Source organism: Dermacentor albipictus, unplaced genomic scaffold (genome assembly GCF_038994185.2).
Source record: "Dermacentor albipictus isolate Rhodes 1998 colony unplaced genomic scaffold, USDA_Dalb.pri_finalv2 scaffold_12, whole genome shotgun sequence".
Lineage (NCBI taxonomy): Eukaryota > Metazoa > Arthropoda > Arachnida > Ixodida > Ixodidae > Dermacentor > Dermacentor albipictus.
In genome coordinates, this window is record NW_027225566.1 from 2,956,388 (window position 1) to 2,984,183 (window position 27,796).

A 27,796-nucleotide genomic window follows, 5' to 3' on the forward strand; every position below is an offset into this window, starting at 1 on the left:
TAATCCGCCCCGCACTGTAGCCGAATTTCGATCAGAGGCGACGACGATGGAGAAGACGCTGCAGCAGCGTGCGAGGCAGTAGAACAGAGATGTAAGCCTCGCATCATTTGACGTTGGGTCAGGAGCCCTCTCCAACAACATGGACATCCTACGCGAAATGGTGAGGTCCGTCGTAAGGGAAGAGCTGCAGAAACTGCAGCTGGCTCAAAGCCCTCCGCCAGTGTCCTCACTTGCCGATGTCATACGCGAAGAAGTCCGGCAAGTAATTTGTGAGCCAGAGCCTCAGGTACGACCCCGCGCACAGCCAGAGTGTCAGCCGCGGATATCGTACGCCCAAGCTTTACGCCAGGACCTAGGACGCGCCAACTTTGGACGAACGGCCACAATACCCCAGATGCTTCCTCGCAATGTGCCGCCCATGGCCGAAAGAAGGCCACGTAAAAGCGATGTATGGCGCACTGCAGACCGGCGTCCCCTTTGCTACCACTGTGGAGAGGCTGGTCACCTATACCGGGAATGCCAGTATCGCCGACTAGGACTGCGTGGTTTCTCTGTGAATGCACCTTGCCCTCGAAACGGTGAGCGCCCTGATGAAATTGAAGCATTTTTGTCCATGCGCCAAACTATTCGAAACCCCCCGCAACATGAACCTCGATCGGCAGCGCCTATGCGTTATAGGTCGCCCAGTCCGCGCCCCTCTTCCATTTCACCGAGGCGTCGCTCACAAAGTCCGCGACGGGAAAACTAGAGCCTGCGACCTGTGGATGCAAGGCCGCTGTAACCCGGAACACCGAATGCCCTCCATCGCCAATCCGACAAGATGACGGCAGTGACGAACCGACGAACCAGCACAGTGATGACGCCGTTACTTCTGAGTGGCGCGTCATCATCGACGACTTCGAAGTGACTGCGTTGATAGACACTGGTGCGGACTATTCAGTTATTAGCAGTGCACTCGCCAGAAAATTGAAAAAGGTATTGACCCATTGGACCGGACCCCCAATACGTAAAGCGCGGGGACACTTAGTCGACCCCGTTGGAATGTGCACAGCAAGAATCAGCATTAGAGGCTTTACATACGTCAGCAGCTTTATTGTTCTCCCTGAGTGTTCCCGTGAGCTTATACTGGGCATGGACTTTTTGCAAAGGAATGGCGCAATTATCGACTTACAAGACTCACGCGTGTTGTTTTCCACAGAAAATGCTGTTACCATTTCTGATACAGAACAGCCACATATTTTCTCTCTCCGTATTGTGAATGAACACGTGACGGTGCCGGCACGGTGCAGTGTGACTGTCGTTGCAAGGAGCGACGTATTCCGTGACTATGAGGGACTTGCAGACGGAAATATCGGGCTGCTACTGGAAAAGCAAATATGCGTGGCAAGAGGCCTAGTTCACCTGCGTAACGGATGCGCGGACGTCCTCTTGACTAACTTTGGTAATGAGGCACAACACGTGGCGAAGGGAACAGTCATAGCGTTTCTTCATGACTATGTACAACTCGCGGATGTGTCAACCCTCCACGCAACATCACCAGCTTCTGTCACTTTAGACAGTGTACTTACCTCCATCGACATTGACCGAGAGCTGTCATCACCACAAAGAGAAAGATTGTGAGCTTGGTCACAGAGTTTGCTGAATGCTTTTCGACTTCATCGAAAGTCCGTCGTACTCCCGTCGCAAAACACCGCATTGTGGTCGAAGAACCTGCAAGACCAGTGCGCCAACACCCGTACCGAGTGACTCCGAAAGCAAGAGAAGCGATAAGAAGTCAAGTACAGGAAATGCTCAAAGACGATGTGATACAGCCATCCAATAGCCCGTGGTCATCTCCGGTAGTCCTGATCAAAAAGAAGGATAACACCCTCCGATTTTGTGTTGATTACAGGAAACTCAACCTCGTCACGAAGCGAGATGTTTATCCACTCCCACGCATCGACGACACCTTGGACAAACTACGTTATGCTTATTTCTTCTCTTCTCTGGATCTCAAAAGCGGATACTGGCAGATAGAAGTGGATGAGCGAGATCACGAAAAAACAGCATTTGTGACACAGGATGGTCTATACGAGTTTAAGGGGCTCCCATTTGGTCTGTGTTCTGCGCCCGCCACCTTCAAGTGGATGATGGACACTGTTCTCTCCGGAACTGAAATGGCAGTCGTGTCTCGTCTACCTGGATGATGTGGTGGTCTTCTCCACTACATTCGAGCAGCACATGCAGCGACTGAGAGCAGTTCTGGATGTATTCGGACGGCGGGATTGAGCATAAAACCCGAAAAATGCCACTTCGGCTTTCACGAGCTCCGCTTTCTCGGACACATTGTCAGTGCTGATGGCGTCCGCCCCGATCCTGAGAAGATCACTGCAGTAGAAATGTTTCCGAAGCCAAGAGACAAAAAAGCTATTAGACGTTTCCTGGGACTGTGTGCCTACTACACGCGTTTCGTAGAAAATTTTTCTAAGATTGCCGAACCACTCCCGCGACTGACAAAAGCAGATGTCCCTTTTGTGTGGGAGAAGGAACAAGAAGACGCCTTCTCTGAGCTACGACGACGTTTGCAGAGTCCTCCTATACTTACGAGCGATAAAAACAGCGCTAAACGACGGGACGAGTGAAGGGACACAGACAACGGCGCTGACTAACAACCGAAGTGTGTTTATTCCGTCAGTCAGCATATATATGCTCCGCCGCTATCTGAAACCACGGAATCTACAGGATAGGGCATGCGCAGGGGAATGCAATGAACGTTTTTATATCGGCCAAACGGGGCGTTGCATCAACGACCACATGCGCGAGCACTTCAACAAATTTCAAAAACGGGCAAAAGATAGTCAGTTGTCACTACATTGCAATGAATGCGGTTGCAAGCCATCCTTCGAAGGTGTAACCTATCTGTCAAAATATCGTGATGACCGCGCACGCCTTATATCCGAAGCCTTCCACATTCACGTTAGTGGTGATGCATGTGTAAGCCTCCCGTCCATTTCTCTCCTTCCAAAGGAGATTGCCTTCTTATCACATTAATTGCATTCCCCCTGCGCATGCCCTATCCTGTAGATTCCGTGGTTTCAGATAGCGGCGGAGCATATATAAGCTGACTGACGGAATAAACACACTTCGGTTGTTAGTCAGCGCCGTTGTCTGTGTCCCTTCACTCGTCCCGTCGTTTAGCGCTGTTTTTATCGCTCGTAATCATGAACCAACCAGCCCAAATGCGTACTCTTTTGCAGCTCCTATACTTGCCCATTTTGATGAAAATGCCGAAACGGACATCCACACTGACGCGAGTAACGTTGGTCTCAGTGCCATACTTATTCAGTGGCAGAATGGAGGGGAAAAAGTTATTGCCTATGCGAGCCGTACCTTATCAAAAGCCGAGACAAATTACTCAGCTACGGAAAAGGAATGCCTGGCGGTTATATTGGCCATCAGTAAGTTCCGGCCATACTTATATGGCAGACCGTTTCGAGCCATCAGCGATCATCATTCATTGTGCTGGCTGGCGAACCTCAAGGACCCTTCTGGAAGACTCGCTAGATGGAGTTTGCGTCTGCAGCAGTATGACATCACGGTCATCTACAAGTCCGGTCTCAAACACAATGATGCGGATTGCTTATCACGCTCACCAATCCAATCTACGTCACCTGAATGCGAGCAAGATTTCCCATTTCTTGGGGCTGTAAATATGACGGAAGTGGCTCATCACCAGCGTACAGATCCGGAATTAGTCCTGCTCGTCGAGTACCTGGAGGGTCGACAAGTGAAAGTGCCTCGAGTTTTCGACCGCGGATTGTGTTCGTATGTCATCCGGAACAACGTCCTCTACAAACGAAACTTCGAGCACACTGGTGAGATGTTTCTACTTCTCGTACCATCATCGCTGCGAGCTGAGATCTTAGAAGCTTGCCATGATGATCCTGCAGCTGGCCACTTGGGCGTTAGTAGGACGCTGGCGAGAATCCGCCAGAAATATTACTGGCCGAAGTTGATGAATTCAGTGCAGCACTATGTCAAATCATGCCGAGATTGTCAAAGACGCAAAACACCGCCACTCAAACCAGCAGGTTTTCTGCAACCGATACAGCCACCAGCAACACCCTTTGAACAAATACGAGTGGATTTACTTGGACCATTTCCCGTATCAACGTCAGGAAGCGGTGCATTGTGGTAGCAACCGATTATCTGACTTGGTATGCTGAGACATCTTCTCTTACAAAAGGAACCGCCATTGAAGTGGCTCAGTTTTTTGTCACACACATAGTGTTACAACATGGCGCACCTAAAGTACTCATAACAGACAAAGGAACAGCTTTTGTTGCCCGTTTGATGCAGTTTGTTATGAAACCAGCACATACTGCTCATAGAAAAACCACAGCGTAACATCCGCAAACAAATGGCCTGACTGAACGGCTCAATAGAACGCTCGCTGACATGATCTCAATGTACGTGGACATCGAGCATCGGACATGGGACAGTATTCTACCATATGCTACCTTTGCGTATATTACTGCAGTACAAGAGACGACAAATTTCACGCCATTTGAACTTGTTTACGGTCGGACAGTAACAACGACACTAGACGCGATGTTACCTGTAAACAACAGCAGTGAAGACGACCCTAACGCTAGTGAGTACGTAGAAAGGGCAGAAGAAGCACGGCAGTTGGCAAGGCCCCGTATCATACAACAGCAAAACGTCGACGCAAACCGGTACAACCTAGGGCGAAGAGAGGTACAGTACAACCCCGGAGACAAAGTGTGGGTATGGAAGCCAATACGTACGCCCGGTCTTTCGGAGAAGCTACTGCGCCGTTACTTTGGCCCCTACAGAGTAGTTCGCCGGCTAAGTCCCTTAAATTACGAGGTAACTCCTGAAGGCCAAGTCTGCTCCACACGACGCAGGACTCGCCCAGAGGCCGTACACGTAGTACGAATGAAGCCTTACCACGAAAGGCATTGACAACCGGAATTTACACGTACGATCAAGCCTAGCACCAGCCATCCCCTGACCACTGTTCTTTTAAAGCAGTTGGCTTCTCTATAGGTCTTTTCTACGCATCGGGACGATGCTTCTTCGGAGGGGGCTAATGCCGCCAGCATTGCGAGAACACAAGACGACCGCCACATCCCAACTGCGTTTAAAAGAGCCGCCACACCGCAAGCGTTAAGAAAAGCACCGTAAGGCAACGCTGGGCCGGTGCTGACAGACCGGCGGCTCGTGCACGAGAATCGGACTGGCACGCGACAGGAGGCGACAAAGAAGAGAACGACGTTAGAAGAAGCGAAGCTCAAGGGACGTTTTTGTTGACGGGCACAGGTTCGCCCAGAATAAACTAGTGTTCATAGAAACGGCCGTCGTAACTGTTGGTTACAATATATATATATATATATATATATATATATATATATATATATATATATATATATATATATATTGTTGCGAGTGTAACACAGTTTACACATTGTATTTGCAAAGCGTATATACACAGCTGCCGAGAATGTTGTTGTTGTTGTGCTTAGTGGCCGTGGCACATACCCACAGTGGGGGATTGGCCAAGAATCGGGCGGTTTAATTAGGTGCCTAAAAATATTAATGATAACAAGGGAGTTATCAATTTGGGCGTGTGAGTTTAAAAGTAAACGTTTTGTTTTTGGAGAAAAAAGGAAATAATCAGATGAAAACCGGGTATAAGATAATATTAATAATAACAATAATAATTAATAAAAGATAAGAAATAAAAAACTATGGTTGGGGAGGGAGAACGATCAATCTAACATGGAAATCGATTGGTTTCAATGAGGTAATTTTGGATCGCCAAGCAAACATTTCTGTTGCTGAACCCAACAATGGAGGCTCCAAAAGACAGGATCACAGGCACTGATAAAGTTAGACCAATAGAGCGAAGCGGGATTTCGAGTAGTCGTTTTCTTATAATAGAAAAAACGTCTGCAAGACAAGAAGAAATGGTCGATTGTCTCCGCTTCGCAACAGAATGAGCATAATGGTGAGGGGACCAGACCAGCCATGTGGAGGTAGAAGTTCAATGCAGGTATACGGCAGCGCAGCTTCGTGATGGACACTTCAATTTTCCGTGTTCAGCAAAAATCTCTGTTCCAAGGGTGCAGGAGATGTCCGTAATCCGCAGAGTTAGTAATTGCGGAGCCTGATACTGACTGTAGAATGATACTCCTGCGAAATCTAGCTGCAGTAACATAAGCAGTCAAAGGGCACCAAGGAAGAATCGGGCCACTTATCGATGCCTTGGCTAGAGAGTCTGCAATTTCATTAATGATTAGTCCTTTATGGCCAGGCACCCAAATAAACGCACGCTTCTCAAGTAACCAGGTACCAATGATTGAAATGTCCTCATCACGCGAGAATCACTAGAAGCAGTAAGGGATGAGCACAATGATAAAGAATCAGTGACTATCACGGCTGACGTAATTGATGGTCCTAATTTGCGTAATGCCAGCACCACGGCCATGAATTCGGCTAAAAAAATTGGTATGAAATCTGGCAGCCGAAGAGAAAGTGTCGAATCGAGAATCGGGGAAAAAATTCCTACACCTGACTTTTCTTCACATTGTGAAGCATCTGTAGCAATCACAACGTTTGTTTGAAGGTTTTTCAGGTGATATTGCAATATACCGTCTAGAATACGGTGTGGAAGTAATTTTGCATTATTACGAAAGATGTCATCAAATTGAATATCCGTGGCAACAGCTCTGTCGGTAATAGGAAGAACATCGCATATGCGCATGCCCAAAGACTCAAGTAATTTTTGCACAAATATAATTTGCGGATTATGTAGTCGCGGCCAGATGACACCGAAAAACAACGCAGGTTGTGAAATAAAGATAATTTGGGGATGACGCAGTGGTGATTCGTAAATCCTTAAGAACGTCTGCACCGTCAAAAGCCGGAACCTGCACGAAAGTGGCGGAACACGGGATTCTAGATAAAGAATAGAATTTGCAACAAATTTAGGAAGACCTAAACACAGACGTAATGCTTCTCTTTCTAAGAGGATTAGAGGACGGGACATGTAGGCTGGAGCTCCAGAGAAGAGCACGCAACCAAATTCTAATACAGGGCGAACGTACATACGATATATCATTAAGAGTGTATCTCTTCTCAATCCTATTCCACGACTGCTCAGCCTACGCAATATGCTAATTGCACGGGTACCTTTCCCAGTCAAAGGATCTATGTGTGAGCGCCAGTTGAGAGAAGCGTTATAAATAATTCCGAGGTATTTAACAGATTCCACCTGTGGTATGTCTTGAACGTGGTAAGACAATGAAATGTGCACTATGTCACGTATCGGAAATACGAGAACAGCACATTTGCTGGCATTGAGGGTGAAGTGACAAGCATCTAACCACCTCTCCAGATCATAAAGGTAAGTTTGCAGTCGTTGGTATAGCGTGTGTATGTCGTTTGCAGATGCAAAAATGAGAGGCTCTTGCCACTCCGTCCTCTTCACTTTCGACGATCTTCGTTTTTCCTACAGCAACACGACTCCCGGCAGAAAAAGCACCGTCACTGTGCTTCACACTGGGTGGTCCCTAAGGGCATAGTAAGGCCTAAGCCGAGAGACGTGTACGGCGTCAGGTGATGTGGAACCGGGTGGCATGGCGGAGGTCTCGGGGATTATCTCGTAAGTGACATTGGTCGCTTGACGAAGAACACGGTAAGGGCCTTTGTAGCACGGAAAAACTTTCTCGGAGAACCCTACTCAGCGGCAAGGGGAGCAAAGTAGCACAAGAGAGCCTGGTGGAAAATATGTGTCACAATGGCGGCGATTGTAAGCGTGCCGTTGAGATTCCTGCGATGTCAACAGACGAGTACGGGCAAGCTGGTGGGCATGGTCAGCGTGGGCGATGGCGTCGGGGGCATACTCGGTCCTCGAATCCTGTTTCAAGGGGAGTGAAGTGTCCAAGGGTAATACCGGGTCACGATTGAAAAGCAAGTAGAAGGGGGAATATCCAGCAGTAGGTAGTGTGTCACATTGTTCTTTGCATTTTGCTTAATTACATAATTAGTCAAGAATAATTAACCAACTTCTGAAGCATACAAGCTTGGGAAAAATTCCAATTAGAAAGTTGCAGAGCAGTTTGCGAAACGTCCGAATAAACAGGTTCTGCTTTTCTGTCAAGTATTGGTGCTTTTCAGCTTACTGATGATGCCCGCGAAATGAAAAAAAAATACCACGTGACATGTCCGCTTGCGCGCCGTGGTTTCAGCGCTGACAAACGCTCCGCGTACAACCGAGCCTAGCATTCAACAGGGTGTGCTGCCACTGCGTCGGCTTATCGCTATCATGAACCGCCGCGAGGGAAGCACATCGGTGGTGTAAATCGCACAGCCAACGCCTTCATCGCTGCCCTTTCGCCTCTTGCACGCACTGCTGAATGCTGTGTTCATCTGTACAAGAAACGTTCGAGAGTGCTGCAATCACGACGCGCAAGCGGGCATGTCACATGTCTTTTTTTTTTTCTTTTCGCGGGCATCCGCAGAAAGTGGACAAAGACTAATACTTAATAGAAAGAAACTGCCTAATCGGAAGTTTTGCAAAGCGCCTACAGCTTTCGGATTGGAATATTTTGCCTAACTTCATTGCTTCGGAAGGACGCTAATTAATGCTGACTAATTATCAAATTAGGCAAAATACAAAAGATAGCGTGACACACTACATACAAAAGTGAGCAACATGCATTTGGTCGCGAAAGCTGAAATACCCTATATGTATGTTGTTAGGAATGGCCGTACGGGGTGGCAACGTGCCAGCTTTCAGCCCGCTGCGCGTGTTCCAAGCCCCCCTGACGAGGCGCCTTCTGAGAACTGCGGATGACCGACAGCCACGTGGCGCGCGGTCAGCTCTGGAATGTGGTACGCCGCCGCGCCACCCGGGACGGAGAGCGCAGTTCTACGAGGCCCTCGGTCGACGACACCGCGAGCTATGCTGTACCGAGAGTTCTACAAAGCCTTCTGACGTCGACTCCGGAGCCTTTGTGTGGGCTCGAACTTCTGTGCATTAGTGTGTGTGGGCCAAACGGCGGGGCGCTGGCAAGTTTACAATCATTGGACAAACATTCCCGACCACTCGTGCTCCGTCCACGCCGAACGATGACGTCAAGCGGAGGCTTATGAGCAGCGTTTGCCGGCTGCTAGAGTGTGCTCGTGCTCGTGTCGTGCTCGTCATTGGGAGCTGAGTGCTCGTTGTTATGCTGAAAATGTAGTAGTGAGCTGTGTGCTCGAATGCTGTTTGCTGAATGTTAATCTTGCGGGCTCCATATGGGAGTCGCGCTAGACCAGCCAATGTATCTTGCCTAAAATATAAATACTGCCATTAAATTCTGCTCGCCTAGTCCTGTGGACCCAAGTTTCTCCGATCGTCCTGCAAGCCCGACTCCAAATCTAATATCTGGTTGGCAGCGGAGGGATCCGACTACGGCTCCTAGATCGGCCTACGACTCGGAGACAGCAACGGCAGCTGACGGACGCTGGCACATGGTGACCGACCGGCATCCTGATCAAGTTGCAGGCGACTTGGGCGACCACCTCTTGCAACTGACTGGTTACGGCGGGGAAGGACTGGTGATATGGTGCTGCTTCAGTGGGTAAGCGTTTGGTTTTCGCTGTAAGATTTACCAGGCTTCAATTTCACTGTGTTTTTGGATTTGATTCGCTGGAGATCTTTTACTTGTATTTTGATTTGCGTGGGTATCGCAGCAAGTATTGTGTGACAGCAGAGCCAAAGCTTAAAGTAGCGACCATGGTCCTAATGTGTTTGACGAGCGCTGACCTGTTGTGGTTGTGTGAGGAGATCCAGGTAAACGTAGAGGAGGACTTGACGGAAACAGAAATTCGTAAGGAAATTCTAGAAAGTAACAATGATTCAAAATTCTTAGAACAAATGGGCAAACGAATTCTAAGCAAAAAGCGGGAACAGGACGCAATTAGGCAAGAGCAGGAAGAATTTAAGCAAGAACAGGAAAAAGCTAGGCAGGAACTGAAAAGCATTTCACAGGAAGAAGGCCTAACAGAAGTAAGAAGGCAGTACATTGAGGCATTGAACAAAAAGATTGAAGGTTTCGAGCAGTTATTCGAACAAAGTAAACAGAGGCTTGAAAAATCTGTAGGCTGGACGCAGCAAAAGTGGCAGGATGTCGACAGCAGATTTCAGTCGAAAGCCGAGAGTAGTAGTACCTGTGAGAATAGCAACACGTTCATAAGTGAACTCGAAGTGCTAGCAGCTAACGATGCCTTAGTGGCAGCAGAGGCCGTTAAAGGCCAGAGTGAGAGCGACGAGGTGCGGTGCCAACAGAGGACGGTAGAGACAGCTAGGCCAGCTGCGAACAATTTGGCACAGTTACCGCGTGTGTGCGTCGCATCTCATGGTATCGAGGTCGTTAGCGAGGTACAGGGTACTGTTGACTTGACAGACGCGAGCACCCATGTCGAGTCAGATCTGCGTGCAGAAGTAATGTGCCAGCTGGACGATGCAGTTGAGAGTAGTTCTCGGGATGGCGAGCTCCGTAGTTCACGAGAGAACAACTGCATTGTGCAGGGATCGGTGCGGCTCTCCGCCAGTCTAGATAGCCTAGATAGGGATGGTTCAGTTATTAATCATTCGGGCTGTGCGCGCGAGACAGCGATCGATACTGACGGACTGTGTGTCGATGCACAGCGTGAGCTGGGCAATGTAGTAGAGGGCAGTTCGCAAGAGTGCGAGTTGTCTTACTCGAGTAAAGCCTGCTGCATTGTGCCAGAGTCGGTTGAGCTGTCCGCCAGTCGAGGCAGAGAGAGTGTTGATTTAAATGTAAATCGCTCAGACTGTGCGGGCAAGAGACCGATCCGGGCCGACGAAATGTGTACCGGCCAGCACGAGGCAGGAGGCGACATGAAAGCGAGTGCAAAGAGAAAGCGCCGTAAAAAGAAGCGCGGTAAAGACCGAAAGTCGGTAACTTATGTAGCGCCGCCAAAGATGGCGAGAAACCCAAAAGGGCAAGGCGCGAGGAAAAAGGTGCGGTCGTCAAGGACGATGTTGACGCATCCAGAACGTTCGAGCCACCGGTCAAAGGGGGACCGAGAAGCTTGTTCTGCATGGACGCGGACAAAGGGCAAGGGGCAGTCAAATTCCTCGTCGTTCCGTCGTTCTCTTCGAAGCTCAGCGTGCAGTACAAAGAAGCGCAAGGTGGCAAGACGAGACCAGGTGGGGAGGAGCGACGCGGTCAGTCGAGGTCATGTTGAAAGCGGGGCGCGGGGACGCAAATTGGCAGGAGACCGTAACGTCTTGGGGGAGCTGATAGTGAGTCAGCCCTTTTGTTGTTCCTCCGTAGCCAGAGTAGCTTGTAAACCGCGACCACCTCGAGTCCGGCTGAAAGTATGAGTCAGTCGTAAGCAGTCGGGAACGGGAAGCCAGGAGAGCTTCCGTTGAAGTGAACCGTGTTTTGTTTTATTTTTGAACATTTGCAAATTTTCGCGATTTGAGACTAGGATTTCTTTCAATATGTAAGGTATGAGCTCTGTTTATGATTTGTTTGAGAAGCTCGAGATTTGACAGATGCGTTTTATTTAAACCTGTAGTCTCGAGAGGTGTTCATTAATAAGGATATAGGCTTTCTTTTTTTTGTGCACGTGAGTAACCTGAACGTCTAGGTTATCGTTGAGAGGCCTATCGTAACGCGCGTGTGTGTTATTTAACCTTCTTTCTTTTTAAGTGTTTTTTGAATTTTAAGGTTTAGCGCGTAGATTTTCAGTAAGTGCGTGATTTGCACTGAGAAGAGCTCTTAGGTCCATTAGCGCGTGTCCTGTGCGGACGGAAGGAAGCAGAACGTTGATGACTGGGTTGCTCGAGTGTGTCATGGGCAGCCGTATTCTGACTTCTCTAATACGCGTGGGAAGAGCTAGTTAGTAAAAGACACATTTGTTAAGAGATTCCTCTGTGTTGCGTAAGTTACGCAAGAGTGGTTGTTTGTTTAAGGAACGTGTCCTGTGTGGATTAAAGGAACAAATGCGAGTCAGCATGATGAAAACTTTGTATGATGCAAGCACGTGTTCGGAATAGGGACCACAAACTTAGCGCGTTTGTGATGACGTACCTGTGGAGTTGGCCAGACGGCTCAGTGGCAGCAGTACATGAGATATGTACGCCACTGTGATAGGGTAGGAACAGGCTGTTCGCGAAGTTAGGCTGCTGAAGTTATGTTTGAGTATTGGTGTTTGAAAGGCTTCGGTTTAATTCTCCGTAAACCTTTACGCTTCTGCAGCGCGACGGTCGGGTTTGGTCGAACTCAGGAGGAACCTGAACGCTCGCTTTGGTGGCACGAAATTTGGGGGCAAAATTTGGGATTCCCAGTTGAGTGACTTGCATGGAGATTGTGATAGGAGGCCTGGTGGGTTAGCAGCTAATTCCGGGCGTTTGAACGCTGAGCGGTATTGTGTTGCCGGGTCGACTCTTCTGTGCCAGTTGTTGTAAGATGGTTGAAGGCATTCCAAGTACGCAGGGGTAGCAAAGTCGTCAACTTGCTCGCCAGCCATTCTCTTCCTGCCCAGCGGTTGCCAGCACTGGCCAGGCGAGATTTCCCGGGCCATGGAGGAGCTGTTAGGAATGGCCGTACGGGGTGGCAACGTGCCAGCTTTCAGCCCGCTGCGCGTGTTCCAAGCCCCCCTGACGAGGCGCCTTCTGAGAACTGCGGATGACCGCCAGCCAGGTGGCGTGCGGTCAGCTCTGGATTGTGGTACGCCGCCGCGCCACCCGGGACGGAGAGCACAGTTCTACGAGGCCCTCGGTCGCCGACACCGCGAGCTATGCTGTACCGAGAGTTCTACAAAGCCTTCTGACGTCGACTCCGGAGCCTTTGTGTGTGGACTCGAACTTGTGTGCATTAGTGTGTGTGGGCCAAACGGCGGGGCGCTGGCAAGTTTACATTGATTGGACGAACATTCCCGACCACTCGTGCTCCGTCCACGCCGAACGATGACGTCAAGCGGAGGCTTATGAGCAGCGTTTGCCGGCTGCTAGAGTGTGCTCGTGCTCGTGTCGTGCTCGTCATTGGGAGCTGAGTGCTCGTTGTTATGCTGAAAATGTAGTAGTGAGCTGTGTGCTCGAATGCTGTTTGCTGAATGTTAATCTTCCGAGCTCCATATGGGAGTCGCGCTAGACTGCCGATGTATGTCTTGTCTTAAAATATGTTAATCTGTAAATAAATCCTGTTCACCGAATTCATCTCTACGACCTTCGACTCCTTCAAATGGTGGCAGCGGCGAGGTAGTCCGACGACTCCTACATCTGCTTGACAGCCGTAGGATCGTCCGACGAATCTAATAATGTATGCGCACATACGCAGTTCAAATATATACTGGGTGTCCCAGCTAACTTGGAGCAAGATATTGAAAAACTATGCGATTTCAGAACAGAAATCACGTGGATGATGCTAGCGTTTATCTAAACTTACAGTACCATTTTTAGCTCGTCTTTTTTTTTTGAGTAATTACCGAGATAAAATTAATTAACTTTTTTTCAATATAGGTTTAAACGTTCAAGCGTCAATAGGAAAGTTCTGGAGCTCCACAAATATTGCCCAACCCAGGGACTTCCAACGATATAGATTTAGCGTCGCCATTATTTTCCGGGATAAACGAAAGCCCACGGAGTTTCAAAAATACCACGTGACAGCGCACTCTGTGCGTCCGAATGCTCCACGATTACAGCGCTCTAGACCGCACTTTGTAAAAAAACATCGCTAGCTTCGCGCCTTTCCTGCTGCCCACGACATAGCTTCGCGTTGTGCTTGGTTCTGAGATGAATTAACACCAGTGGGTTCAGGCGGCAGTTGACATACAGTGCTGCTCCCGTTCCTGCGGCGATAATTGCAGTCTCACGCTAGCATATTGCATGCGGAGGAGAAATGAATGCTCATGAGTTCGAATTTGGGAGCAGGACCCAACAAGCAAACACGCATTACAACAAGCTTGATAACGTCGTGTGAATTATGCTGGTTGTCACAAAAGGAAGAATTGTAAACTGCCACGGAAGGTACGTTGCTTTTTAGCTTCCTGTTCATTCTTTGTCGGCAGAGAATTTGTAATTTCATATTATCTACGAGCCTTTTCCACGTCGTACAATAGTTTCACACAGATGGCTCTTTTCGTGGATAACGGTTGTATAGATTTATTCGCTGTGATGGCTATCTAAGAATGCGTTCAAACAAGTCGCCCTCTGCCATAATGCAGTATTGGCATCATTTCAGTACGTCTGATGTAGCTTGTTTGATGACGGAAGACGGCATCTCGCTGCAGGCCTCAGCAATCTCTGCCTTTAGCGCTTCTGGGGTAGTTGTAGGTTTGCGGTACACTCGGTCATACACATGTCCCCACAAGAAGTCAAGAGGTATCCGGTGACCTTGCAGGCCATGCCACTGGTCCATGCCACCCAGCCCACTGGCGTTTGAAGGCTTCGTGAAGCCAGGCTCCGCAAGGCTGCTGCTGTGAGCTGGTGCATCGTCGTGCTGATACCAAGTTCGCTTTAAAAACGCAAGAGGAAGATCACAGCGAAAATCTTCGTCTGGGCTTCCAAGATGTCGTTCACGTACCGCTGAGCAGTGTGCATATGGTGAAAAAATATGGGGCCAATAATCATTCCGTCAAAGATGCCGCACCACATACAGAATGACCATTGGTACTGGTGTCTTGTCTGCGCCACCCAATGCGGATTCGTATTGCTCCAGTAATGCGCATTATGGATGTTGACTTGAGAATTTATGGAGAAGGTTGCCTCATCTCTCCACCACTTTGTCAACAAAATCCGGTATTTCGTCTCTGTTCACAAGGATCCAATCTGAGAAATCAAGCCGCCATTGAAAGTCTCTTTCTTGCAGCTTTTGATGCAGTTGGAGGTGATACAGATGCATTTCAGCCTTCCTAAGAACTCTTGACACTGAAGACTTTGAGATGCCGACTTCACCACTCACATCACGCAGGCTGGAATGAGGGTTTGCCGTCATGAAAGACAAAATGTCTCCTTCAGCCTCTCCACTGATGGTCCCGTTTCTGTGCCGCGACTTCTTGAAGCTACCTGTTTCTTTCAGCGTCAAGTCATCATCATCATCATCAATATCATCATCATCAGCCTGGTTACGCCCACTGCAGGGCAAAGGCCTCTCCCATACTTCTCTAACAACCCCGGTCATGTACTAATTGTGGCCATGCCGTGCCTGCAAACGTCTTAATCTCATCCGCCCACCTAACTTTCTGCCGCCCTCTGTTACGCTTCCCTTCCCTTGGGAGTAACTCCTTATAATTGTGTTCGCGCTAAGTCTTCCCACACATTGCCAATTTCGGTATACCTTGGCAGCTTCTTGTCGCCCCGTGCCGCCCCCAAGGCTAAGACTATGTTTGCCTTCTGCTCGCTTGAGTACGGCATGCTTTAGGCGCTGCAAACAAATTCTTCGAAACGGTTGCGCGGCACGACAGTAATTGACAGTCGAGCTCACATGCATCGAGGCGCTCGCACAGCTTGGAAGAAAAGCGGCGCTGTAACAAATGATGCTCTCTCTCGCACAGTTTCCAGATGTATGATGCATGTTTTGTGTGTATTTTTTCTATTCCGCATCGACTTGAACACGGGAAAAGAAATTGCTCTTCTCGTCACATCGCAATAAACGGCTGATGACGGCGCGTTCTTTGGCGACAGGTGCGAGCGGCTCCTGACGAAGCGCTTTTTCGGAGCGCCGTCGCCAGCCACTGCCGGTAATGTCAGAGCCGAGCAAAGGTTGAAGCCCTTTCTCGTAAGTGAAGGAAAGGCGCGGCGCTGGTGATGTTCTTAAAAATCACTCATGAGAGCGCTGTAATCGCGGCCTATTCGGGCGCACAGAGCGCGCTGTCACGTGGTATTTTTTTTTTACTCCGCAGGCTTTTGTTCTTCCCGAATAAAAATGGCCACGCCAAGCCTATCTCGTTGGAAATACCTGAGTTGGGCAATGTTTGTGAAGATCCACAACTTTCCTATTGACGCCTGAACGTTTCAAGTTATATTTAAGCAGTTAATTTATCTCATCTAATTACTCTATAGAAAGACGAGCGAAAAATCCTACTGTAAGTTTAGATAAACGTCAATAACATACGCGCGATTTCTGTTCTGAAGAACGCATAGGTATTTTTCAAAATCTTGGTCCAAGTTTGCTGGGACACCCTGTGTGTGTGTGTGTGTGTGCGCGCGTGTGTGTATATATATGTATATACGCAGGAAAGATACGACGAACTTTGTGGAAGACTTCTTTACTTAACGTTTTGGGCTGGTGGACCAGCCTTCGTCAGAGTACAGTACGCCGACCAAGGCTGCTCTACCAGCCGAAAACGTTAAGTACAGACGTCTTCGAAAAAGTTTGTCGTCTCTTTCCTGCGTATGTTGCGTTGGGTCCTGCGTGCTAAAGTTTGAAGAAAAACCCCTATATATATATATATATATATATATATATATATGTATATATATATATATATATATATATATATATATATATATATATATATATATATATATATATATAGGGGTGTTTCTTCAAACTTTAGCACGCAGGCCCCAACGCAACATACGCAGGAAAGAGACGACGAACTTTTTGGAAGACGTCTGTACTTAACGTTTTCGGCTGGTAAAGTTTGAAGAAAAACCCCTATATATATATATATATATATATATATATATATATATATATATATATATATATATATATGTTGTAGTGGCTGCACGTCTGCCGATAACTTACACGTGCGCTACTGCGACACGCCCCTTTGATAAGAGCTTATATACCGCGGCGCCGAGCGTAACCGGCGCACTTCTTCCCAGCTTATCACAGCCGGCGGCCCAGCTGTGCTGGCGCTCGCCATTCACCTTGTCAATGGAATAAAGCAATTCCCTTTGCGTACCTTTCCCTGCAACCGCCTGGTTCCTGCCTGCCTGGAAGAACACCACATAATGGTGACGAGGATCAACGCATCGACAGCGGGACCCTGCAGCTAAGTTGGCAGTCTCTTCTTCGGAACCGACAATACTGCGAAATGGCCTCGCAGCTGGGACAGATGGAACCTTTTGACGACTCGACCAGTGACTGGACGTCGTACGACGAGCGACTCTCATCGTACCTGAGGGCAAACAAGGTTCCAGCCGACCTTCAATTCGACGTTTTCGTGAGTCTCATTGCTCCGAAAACCTACCAACTGTTAAAGTCTTTGACTGCTCCCGATACGCCTACATCAAAGTCGCTAAGCGAGTTAAGGGAAGTTTTGAGCAAACACCTGTTGCCAAAGTCAGCCGTTATTGCCGAGAGAGCCAAGTTTTATCGCGCCGTGCAGGGCGAAACGCAGACGATAACTCAGTTTGTAGAAGAGATACGCAGGCTAGCTCAAACCTGCGATTTCGTTTCTGTTCTCGACAATGCGCTTCGCGACAAGATTGTGTGTGGCATGCGGCGAACAGACATCCAGAGACAGCTGTTCGTGGAGGACAAGCACTTAACTTTCCAGAAGGCAGTTGACCGTGCTCTGGGGTCCGAGGCCGCAATGAATAATGCAGCAACAGCTCATGATTTATCAGATAGCGGTGGCCTATTTCACCGAATGCAGAGCGGGAAGCAGAAAAATAAGTACGCAAGTAAACGTGCCAAATCCCAGCAGTGTTATCGCTGTGATTCTTTTAAGCACGATGCGCAAGCGTGTCCGCACGTACGAGCTACTTGCTTCGAATGTAACCGGCAGGGGCACATACGCAGAATGTGCAGAGCAAGAGTGGAACCAAAACACCAGAAGCAGTGTATTCGCACGCTTGAGTGCAAGACCCAGCACGACTACACTAAGCTCAACAGTGTCGACGTGTCACAAGCGGCACCCATAATGGTAGGCGTAAATGTAGAAGGAACTACCGTAAACATGGAGCTCGACACTGGAGCAGCAGTATCGGTCATGTCGCACCATCAGGCTACAGTGTACTTTCCTGGTGTTCGTTTGCAACCAACAAAGATGCAACTGAAGACGCACACAGGGGAAACCGTAAGGCCTGCAGGAGTAATGCATGTGCTGGTCCGCCACAATACCCAAGAGGCACGATTGCCACTTTACATTATTCCGCAAGGCGACCTACCGCTGTTAGGTCGCAACTGGCTACAGAATATCGGGCTAGGCTGGGGTGGCATTTGAGGTCTTTGCAAGGTGTCCGCTGCGTCAGGCAGTCCACCTGCAGCACTAGAAACGCTGCTACGGAAAAACGAAGACCTGTTTAAGGATGAGTTAGGGCCCATACAAGGAGAGCAGGCAAGCCTCAAGTTTAAGGATGACCAAGTGCCTCGCTTGCTAAAAGCACGGAGTGTGCCTTTCTCTCTTGTGAAAAGGGTAGAGGCTGAATTGGAAAAGCTCGAGAACTTGAGAATCATTTCTCGTGTCGCCAGTAGCATGTATGCTACGCCAATTGTTCCAGTAGTAAAGAGCGACGGGTCGATTAGAATCTGCGGAGATTACAAACTCACGCTGAACCCAATCCTAGATGTCGAGATGTACCCGCTTTCAAAGCTGGATGAGGTTTTGGCAGCATTAGCGGGCGGTCAGAAATTCTCAAATTGATTTAAGTCGGCCTTATCGGCAAGTCGAGATGGACGAGGAATCCAAAGCCTACCTGACCTTGAACACGCACAGGGGCTTATATGTTGTTAACCGCTTGCCTTTTGGCATCGCCTCAGCACCGGCGATCTTTCAGAAGATCATGGATAATATTCTGAAGGGCCTTGACGGAGTTGCTTGTTACATCGATGACATCATGGTCACCGGAAAGACTGAAGAGGAGCACCTCAAAAAATTTGGAGGCGGTATTGACAGTTATCAGACAGAGGCATCAGGGCAAAGAAAGAAAAATGCGAGTTTTTCAAGGACAAGTTGCAGTACTTGGGACATGTCATTAGCGCGCACGGAATTGAACCGGCAGCTGACAAGCTAAGCCACCGCAAAGGCTCCGCGTCCCACGGACAAGCAGCAATTACATTCACTGTTGCGCTTGATAAACTACTATGACAAGTTTGTTCCTAACCTGTCAAGCGTTACCCCTAAACAGATTGCTGCGGCTCGATGTTCCCTGGGCCTGGAGTGACGAGTGCGAAGCTGCCTTCTCGGATATGAAGCAGCTGCTGTCGCAGCCACCGGTTCTCGCTCATTACGAGACCAGTGCGCCCCTGCAACTGTCGTGTGATGCATCGGCATACGGTAAAGGAGCTGTCATCTCTCATGTGGAGCCAAATGTTTGTGCCATCCGGTTGCGTACGCATCACGTAGCTTATCTTCAGTGGAGGTCAATTATAGTCAGCTGGAAAAAGAGGCGCTGGCTCTAGTTTTCGGCGTCAAACGTTTCCACTACTATCTTTTCGGGTGTTCATTTGTTCTCGTTACTGACCACAAACCCTTGCAGAAAATTTTCGATCCCAAGACGGGGATACCAACTGCTGCCGCAGCTAGACCAAGGCGGATTTAAAGTGGTGGCGAAGGCTGGGCCGAAAAGTGGTTTAGCGCGACTGCAGCACAACCAGAAGATGGGGGGGCAAAACACTCATATAAAGAAATAATAACGCTACAAAATTGGAATGTAATCTGCCAATAGAAAAGAAAAAATACATTAGCACTTTGTTTTATGAAAGAGGTAAGTCATTTTATTAAAACCTGGCAAATTTTGTATTTTTGCAACACTCTTGACCTGCCCCCTATTCATGAGTGTGCGGTGCATTACAGCGCGTCTTTGCAGGCCTTGTTTCGATACCCGGCTAACCCGGCCACAGTGGCGGGAGCTTACGAAGCGATTTCTTATCGCCAGGTGTCTGCGATGGCGCGCCTGGTAAAGCGTATAAATTTAGCTCGCTTGTCTCAAAATGCTCCTTTTGCGAAGTTTTCGTCGTCCTTGCACGTCGCTTCTTTGTCACCGTTCGGTAAGATTTGCAGCCCGCTGCAACGCTGCGGCAGTTTTCTCGGTTTTGTCGTTTCCTTCGGCGTGCGGCCAGTGCGAAGTCTTTTTCCGTCTTTGCACGCTTCGCGCTCTTCTTTTGAAGCGCTTAGCGCTTCATTTCAAGATGAGCTTGCGGCATGTGAAGAAACGATGCTCCGTGGTACACTGCGACAGCGTGGATAGTACCATTGGTGTCACGCTACACCGATTCCCGCTGGACTTTCACAGGTGAGCTCTTGACAGTGTCGTCTGCTCTAGGTATGCGCGATAGCTTCGATATGGTTTCGCCGGGCTGTTCGCTCGTGTTTCGTAGCTGTAACCCGTTCGTGCGTACTTGGCTTCATGTTTTCGGGGATATTTATGTATTACACTGCAGGGCACACACTTTCAGTGCTGAGGTGTGCGAAAGAGGCCCACATTTTTCTAATTTATAGTGAGTTTCATGCAGCTGACTGTCACCAACGTGAACTTCACACCGGGCTCTCAGGAGCAACCACGTGCACGCTACTGACCGGGAGGCCCATTTAGAACAAGGTTTGCAACCTGACAGCTCTGAGTACGACATTGTTTAGTTTTGCAAAACCATGAAGCCAATTTGAGGATCCCCTCGCAACTGGGAGTATCGAAACTCAGCCTCGTGTATGTGCGCGGCTTTGAGGAGGCTTTAACTGGATTCGCTCAGGAGTTATTGCCTGTCTTGGTATTGCTGTCCTACATATACATGACTGTCAGGGTAATTTTAAACGCACTTCACTCTCGTCACTCGTTGAGCTTAGAAAAGCAGCTAGCCGCGTGGCATGAGGCTGAGCGTTACCGCACTCTGAGGCGCAGAGAGCTTGGCGTGAGCATTTACTACCATAGTTCAGATGTAATGCAAGTATAATTTACTGCAGTTAGCAGTGACAGGAATAATGACGCATTGCCGTTTCGAGTATGCGTATTCCTTTTGGCGCAGTTGTATCTAACGTGCATGTTGCATCACGTCCAGGTGCCGAGCGTGGGCGCAGTTCTGCCGCAACGTCAGCATGGAGAAGAAGGCGCCGTCGCAGCTACGAGAACTCAGGATTTGCTCGAGGCACTTCGAACCATCTGTGTATCTGCCGTCAGGAAGGCTGCGACACGATGCTTTGCCTACTCGAGCAAGCATTGCCGGTAATTTTTATCAAACTTTTAAGGCATTCGCCGCTATTGAAATGTCAGGTTTTGTGAAAAAATGAAATTTTTCCTTTTTGTCGTAACCGTGAACAGCCTAGCGTCTTTTGCAAAACGAATTATGTATCTGTCTTGTGGCTTTAAAAATTACAGTAAATTTTTACCTGCACCCTGCTAAGCGAAAACGAAAATGGAAGTATCGCTTTCACGTGAGCACATATAATTATATACATGTCGTGTGTGTGTGTGTGTGTGTGTGTGTGTAATATGTATATATATGTATATGTGTGTATGTGTATGTATATGTGTGTATGTGTATGTATGTGTATGTATGTATATGTGTATGTATATGTATGTGTATGTATATGTATGTGTATGTATGTATATGTGTATGTATGTATATGTGTATGCGTATGTATGTATATGTGTATGTATGTATATGTGTATGCGTATGTATGTATATGTATATGCATGTATATGTATATATATATATATTTATATAGTATTCGTTTTACGTCTCTTGCATGCAAGTTTAGCGATTCAACAGTTGTCAGTATTTGAACCAACTAGACGCTCACACAAGGGGGTGCTCCAGCCCTTTTATTTGTGTACTTTCTGTATGCCGTGCGACATTTTACAAGGCGTATTTTTCCGCTGTTGGGATCGAAACTTCTTTTCTCCCGGTATGCGCTGTACACTGTATGTGAGGTTCGTGACAAATGTCCAACATAGCATAGAATTAGGTTTGTGCTTGTGGTAAGCTAATGGCACAAGCTTAGTAGGCGAAGGGTGCTCAAGCGAATTTCTAGGCACGGGTGCGGAAAAAGTACACTGACGGTGTGAATACTCTTGCCTGATATTTCCGGTAAAAAAAGGATAATGGAAGTGGGATATTTGGTAGTCTGGTATGGCAAAGGGCTCCAAAGGATCTTAACGTGAGTCTGTCAGTCTTCCGGTTCAGGCTGTTTGATGCCGCTAGCCACTTCAGCAACGGAAACCAGGCGACTCTACATGTTTTGCAGCAAGTGGGAGTTGAATCTTTCATATTCACCGTGAAACCTTGTCTCATGAACGGTCCCTGTCGTGTCCAGAGGGCATTCTTGTCCTTCCTTTGATAGCTCAAAAGAAGTGAGGGGGAAAAAGGGTGAGCCTTCCTAAATGTGTGATGAATTTTAGTACTCCAGAACTTTGCTTTCTTGTATGCAGAGCTTCTTTTTTCACCTTCAGTCTTATCGGGATGGAATCTTACGCCGACTTGGGCAAGGTACGCTTGGTGAAAAGCTTCTCGAGATATTGTGTGCTCATGTGTTATGTATCAAAGCACGCACGGAACGATTATAGAAATGCACTAATAATTGTTTGTGTTTTTGCCTTTTACCTCAATATTCATGCTAGCGAAAGCCAATGTTTGTACAGGTTTTTATTTTTTGCGATAATTGCTTACGAATTCATTCTTGTTGCATCTCATTGCGTAGGCCATAGGCTGACCTGCATTAATCTGTAGACAATATGGGGCACATTACTTGATTTGCGAGCTATCGTTGTTTGTGTGATAGGCGAATTTCGCACTCTTCAATGTAAAACATAGCATATAAAAATTGCAAATGATTTACTGGTGCTCCACAGTTGATGATGACATCAAACTAATGTGCCTAACGATTAAGGGTGGTAAACAGAATTTTATTTCATTGGATAAGCATTTTTCTTTCTAGAGTGATGACAATGTGAACCGCATGCTGTGGAAGCTATAGTTCTTTGGAAATTATTTACTATAAATGGACTGAATTCTCTTTTCTCTCCGCAATAATGTTGCCATTTCAGACACCTCAAGTGAATGCAGCAGCGCCATGGACTGTTCATAATCTCTGAGCGAAACTTCGGCATCAGTGCGCCGGGCTGGAGAACCAGGTGAGCAGGGTTGTATGCATAACTGACATAAATCTTTTGAAAATGGTGACGACTGAAAGCTCATTGGACTGCTTCCTATGATAGCTGCTGTCTCCGGTGAACCTGTTTCCAAGGGGTACGTCCAGAGTCGGCCGTCCCAGTCGCTGCTACTTTTCCAAGAAGGTGATTGTTATTTCGTATCTGCTCGAACAGCCTGAGGAGGTATGGCTCAGAAATATGCTACAATTCCTTGTCTGTGCGCTGTGCAGATGCAGATGGTGCCAGCCCTACTGGTTCTACGCTGAACCAAGCTTGTTCCCACGCCAGTGGCTTCATAATGGTTCAGTGTAAGTGTTAATTCCGCCTGTGGTGCTTAGTTATTATTTGTGCATTGTTGGGTTGCTGGCTTCCCTGTCAGAACTGTGCTGTCACTATATTTTGTTCTTTATATTCTGTGGACGCAGTTGACCACACATATGCAGGACCAAGCACTGAAGCAAGCGCTTCATCTCTGGAACCTGGCACGGCAGGGGTGGCCGCAACACTGTCAGCGAGTGCTGATCTGTCACCAGGAGCTCCGTTCAGCAGTTCGCCTCTTTCTTATGAAGGTTAGCAATTTTACAACGCTTTCGCAATATTGCGCACTTTTTGGTGCTACAGGACTACATGCAGCTATGACTAAACCCGACGTAGCAACTTATTGCTCTTCCGTCGACTCTGTACGTTGCAGGATCTTTCACCAGCCCCATCAATGAAAGGCGGCCACTGCAGAAACTTCGAGCCAAGCTCAGGCAGCTGCGTAACCGCTACAAGAGGCTGCAAGGACTGCTGCTTCAGCGCCGTCGCATGAAGACCACTGCCGAATTGGTAGATAGTCTGCGTGAGCATTTAACACCAGCTGTTGCTGCTTTTGTTGACGCTCAGTTAAAGATGCACAATGTCAGCAGGTTTGGCCGTCGATGGTGCAGCCAAAACAAAACCTTTGCTTTAGGTTTATACTTCCACAGCCCAAAAGGTTAGATATTGCAGGAAACTCCTGAAACTTCCATCTGTTAGGTCACTGCAGCTGTGCCTTGCACGCGTACCATTGAGGGTTGGATTTTATCCTGAAGTTTTTGATTTGATCGAGAAATGGGCAGCGTCTTTTCCACGGCAAGACAGGGCTTGCACCATAATTTTTGATGAAATGCATGTTTCAAAGGAGCTGTCGTACAATCCAGTGTCGGACAGATTTGAAGGCCTTGAAGAGTACAGTGCTGCACAAGGTCCAAATCTTGCAAACGAGGCGCTTGTGTTCATGGCCAAAGGAATATGTACGCCGTGGAAGCAGCCTCTTGGCTACTTCTTTGCAGATAAGGCAGCGCCTGCAACTGTTCTACATGACCTTCTCTTCAAATGACACAAAATGTTGGTTGGAGCTGGATTGCAGCCTGTGGCAGTGGTTTGTGATCAGGGGAACCAAAATGTTTCTCTGTTTTCGAAACTTGTGACCCCTGAAAAGCCGTACTTAAGTGTGAATGGTGAACCACTTTTCTTTATTTTTGATCCACCGCATTTGCTCAAGTGCTTGCGCAATATGCGCTTCAAGTATGACTTCAGGGTAGGCAGTGACACAATTAAAAGCTCGTACATACGACAGGCTTATGAGAAGGCTCGAGAAATGCAAATTCGGTCCATCCCAAAGTTGAGTGCTCGGCACTTTAATTTAACTTTTGCTTCGAAGATGTCTGTGAAACTCGCAGCACAGGTATTCAGCAATACCTGTGCTGCATTGTGCGCATTGGTAACATTCCAACAGTTGCCATCAGAGGCTATCCACACAGCCAGATTTGTTGAAAGGATCGATAGACTCTTTGACAGTCTAAATACTTCAAAGAAGCGGGGAAAGTCTCCGTATGCGTCTGCAATTTGTGCAGGATCTGTGCATGAATAGTTTTTGGAAGAGTGTATTGCAGTTTTCGAAAACATCGAAGTTCTAGGCTGTGCGTGGCAGCCTCTTTGCATCCGTGGCTTCTGCCAAACTACGAGGGCTGTGCTGCTGTTATGGAACCACCTGGCCTCTCGCTATGGTTTGACATACCTCCTTACCAGACACCTGAACCAGGATGCACTTGAAAACACCTTTGCTATTCTTAGGTCGAAATCTGGATCAAACAGCAACTCGTCTTGCCGGCAGTTTCAAGCAGCATTTAGGCATCTTTTAGTTAGCAACCTTTTCAAACTGTCGGAAAGCAGCAACTGTGCTGAAGACATGTCTAGCCTTCTAGCCACTCTCCCAGTTTGTTTATCTAAGTCTGCTCCTTCTCTCTGTACAGCTGCCGCATCTTTGCCAGTTGCAGTAGAAGTTTTGCCATATGATTATCAGTCTCCAATACTAGAGAACAACATTGTCTATTTTGCTGGCTGGCTTGGCTACAAGTTTATGAATGATCGCAGGTGTGTTACAGGGCCACATACGTGCGAGGTGAGGCTAGAAAATGCCGCCTTTGCCGATCAGAGCCAAGTTCTCTTGTACTTATGTGTCAAAAATCCTGGAGAAGGTGACTTTGGGAGCCTGTCAGTTCCTACACCCTCGTTTGTAGCTTTCATCAATGCTTGCGAGCAGCTTTTTGTCGCATTTAGTTCCAATATTGTGGGAAAAGAACAAGTAGGGCATGATCTGTGCATGTTGCTTCATGCCAAGGTAGAAAAATCGCTGACTGTGTGTGGTGATGACGTTTATGATGGTTTGTTTGCCCTGTTCGTCAGGGTGAGGCTGCATTGGCTTGCACGCAGAAAAAAATCTTGAACTGCACAGTCAAACTACTAAACGGAAAGCCACGAAGCAAGCACTGAGGCTAAGCAAATGAAAAGGATGTAATTCCCGAGCTGTAGGCTGAATATTTAGTGAAGTTGCAGGCTATTATGCAGCCTGTGCAACAAATCAGCTTAGTCTGGTTTAACGGTTGCAAAGGGTTTTTTTCTGGTTCACAGCCTGGTTTTATTCTTTTATTTTTTACTTGTGTATTTTGATTTGCTAGGATGTGACGTGGTTGCTCACAGGGGCAATGGTTTAACAATGTAGCATCTTTCATCGTTCATTCCACTATGTCACTCTTTTAGGGTACTTTTATGCCATGTACAGCCTGTTCAAGTGTCACCTATGTACTTGTGCAATATTGTCAGATAAAACGCCATACCGATAAAGCGAATGCCGCTGAAAGGAGACTTTTTAGGCAATGGATTAACCTAGTTTCCGTGGCGCTGGGATTAATTTTTCCACCTGCTCGCCCCCACTGCAGTTCCGTGCTGGCAGGTATAATGAAATCAACCATTGTCATCATAACTACCACTCGGCACCACTGGCTACCAGGCCACCTTTTAGCAGGCTAGTTGCATCTCAGAGTTTTTAGTAGGATCTTTGTCAGCGCAACGAACAGAACAGCGCTGGACTTTTATCTGGCTATATTGTAGCGTACAGTACACTGATTACATGCTTTACTGCCCCGCGAATGTGCTTGCACTTCACTGTACGCTGTACTTCATGTGTACTTTTGTTGACGTAAAATTCAAATTGATCCGGATAACGACTAGTACTCTGGAGATGGTACGCCGGCTCAATGTATGGTATTTGCTCCTACGTTGAGCACGTTTGAGGGTGCTAAAGCTGGCTTTAATATTGCCTTGGAGATGTAAGCGCACGTGCTATATTCTTTCAGCTGAAGAAATTAAATGTGAAGAATAATCCCAGTGTGCTCTATGGTCTGTGTTGAAGCGCCTACTTATGTCATGTTATGTTTGCTTCAAGCGAAGCTGTCGTAGCATTGTTTTCTATACTTTTCAATTTCCTAACTGGCAACGTTCGTGGCACTTCAGGGCTTTTTCCTATCTGCACTGTGACTATTGAGATGATTAGCCAACTTAAACAATACTGCTTGTACTGCCTGCGACATGTATTTTTTGTTTGTGTGCCAAGGGTGTGCTTTGTGACTGTATTTGTTTGGTTGCTGCAATAAACAATGAATATGAAACTATGAAAACCATACTTGCCGTACACTCTATTGCGAACTGTGCACTTGAGCCAGTGCTTTGTGCATCATACCTCGCTGTACTCAAAAGCTCCCAAAAGTACTAGCACCAGTATTTGCACTACGAATCATGCATGCTTCGCCAGTGTCTGGAAGTGTTGCTGCCTTTCTATGCTGCCCGTCCTTTACCAGTCACTTTCATTGCGTTCCCAATTGCACATTAACAAAGCCATAACTAGCAGGAACTCAAGCACATATTACTGGCAAAGGTTGGGGCGCGCTGAAAGGCAGCAACCTTCGAGAGGTACGGGCTCGAAAACGCGGATTCTACAGAAAGACCGCTTTATAATTCGCGCCAAAAGCATACGTATGCGTGACGTCATTCTACGTCACGTTTGCGTAGTTTGCCCCCCAAAATCCAGGGGGCGCTGGAGTGCCCACGAGCCGCCATTTTTTTGGACCAATGGGCGTCTATGGAGCCTTCGCTACCAGTACATCTACCTTGGCTAGACTGCAACGCTGGGCTTTAGTTCTGTCTGCTTACAATTTTACTTTCAAGTATAAGCCCTCGAGTCAAAACGCCGAAGCAGATTACTTATCTCGATTGCCTCTGCCAAGTGCAAGAATGCTCGGATGACCAGTTTTATCTCATACGCATGCAGTCCTTGCCAATTAACTGCCGCGATGTGGCACGCGAAACGGCCCGAGACCCGATTCTAAAGATAGTCATGCAGCATGTAATGAACGGTTGGCCTGAGAACTTCGT

The 27,796-nt window shown here is 47.7% G+C and overlaps 2 protein-coding genes across 5 annotated transcripts in view; one reads left to right on the forward strand and one right to left on the reverse strand.

Annotated features, from left to right (window-relative positions):
- Nucleotides 1-27,796, reverse strand: part of LOC135921356 (collagen alpha-1(XVIII) chain-like) — an 840,088-nt gene that overhangs the window by 441,330 nt on the left and 370,962 nt on the right. The window lies entirely within an intron of this gene.
- LOC135921343 (uncharacterized) lies at nt 16,865-27,036 on the forward strand. Its single transcript, XM_065455671.2, has 6 exons — nt 16,865-20,518; nt 20,973-21,136; nt 22,958-23,206; nt 23,293-23,370; nt 23,488-23,631; nt 23,754-27,036. Exons 3-6 carry the CDS (start codon nt 23,122-23,124, stop codon nt 24,041-24,043), a joined length of 597 nt encoding a protein of 198 aa, XP_065311743.2. The 5' UTR covers nt 16,865-20,518; nt 20,973-21,136; nt 22,958-23,121; the 3' UTR covers nt 24,044-27,036.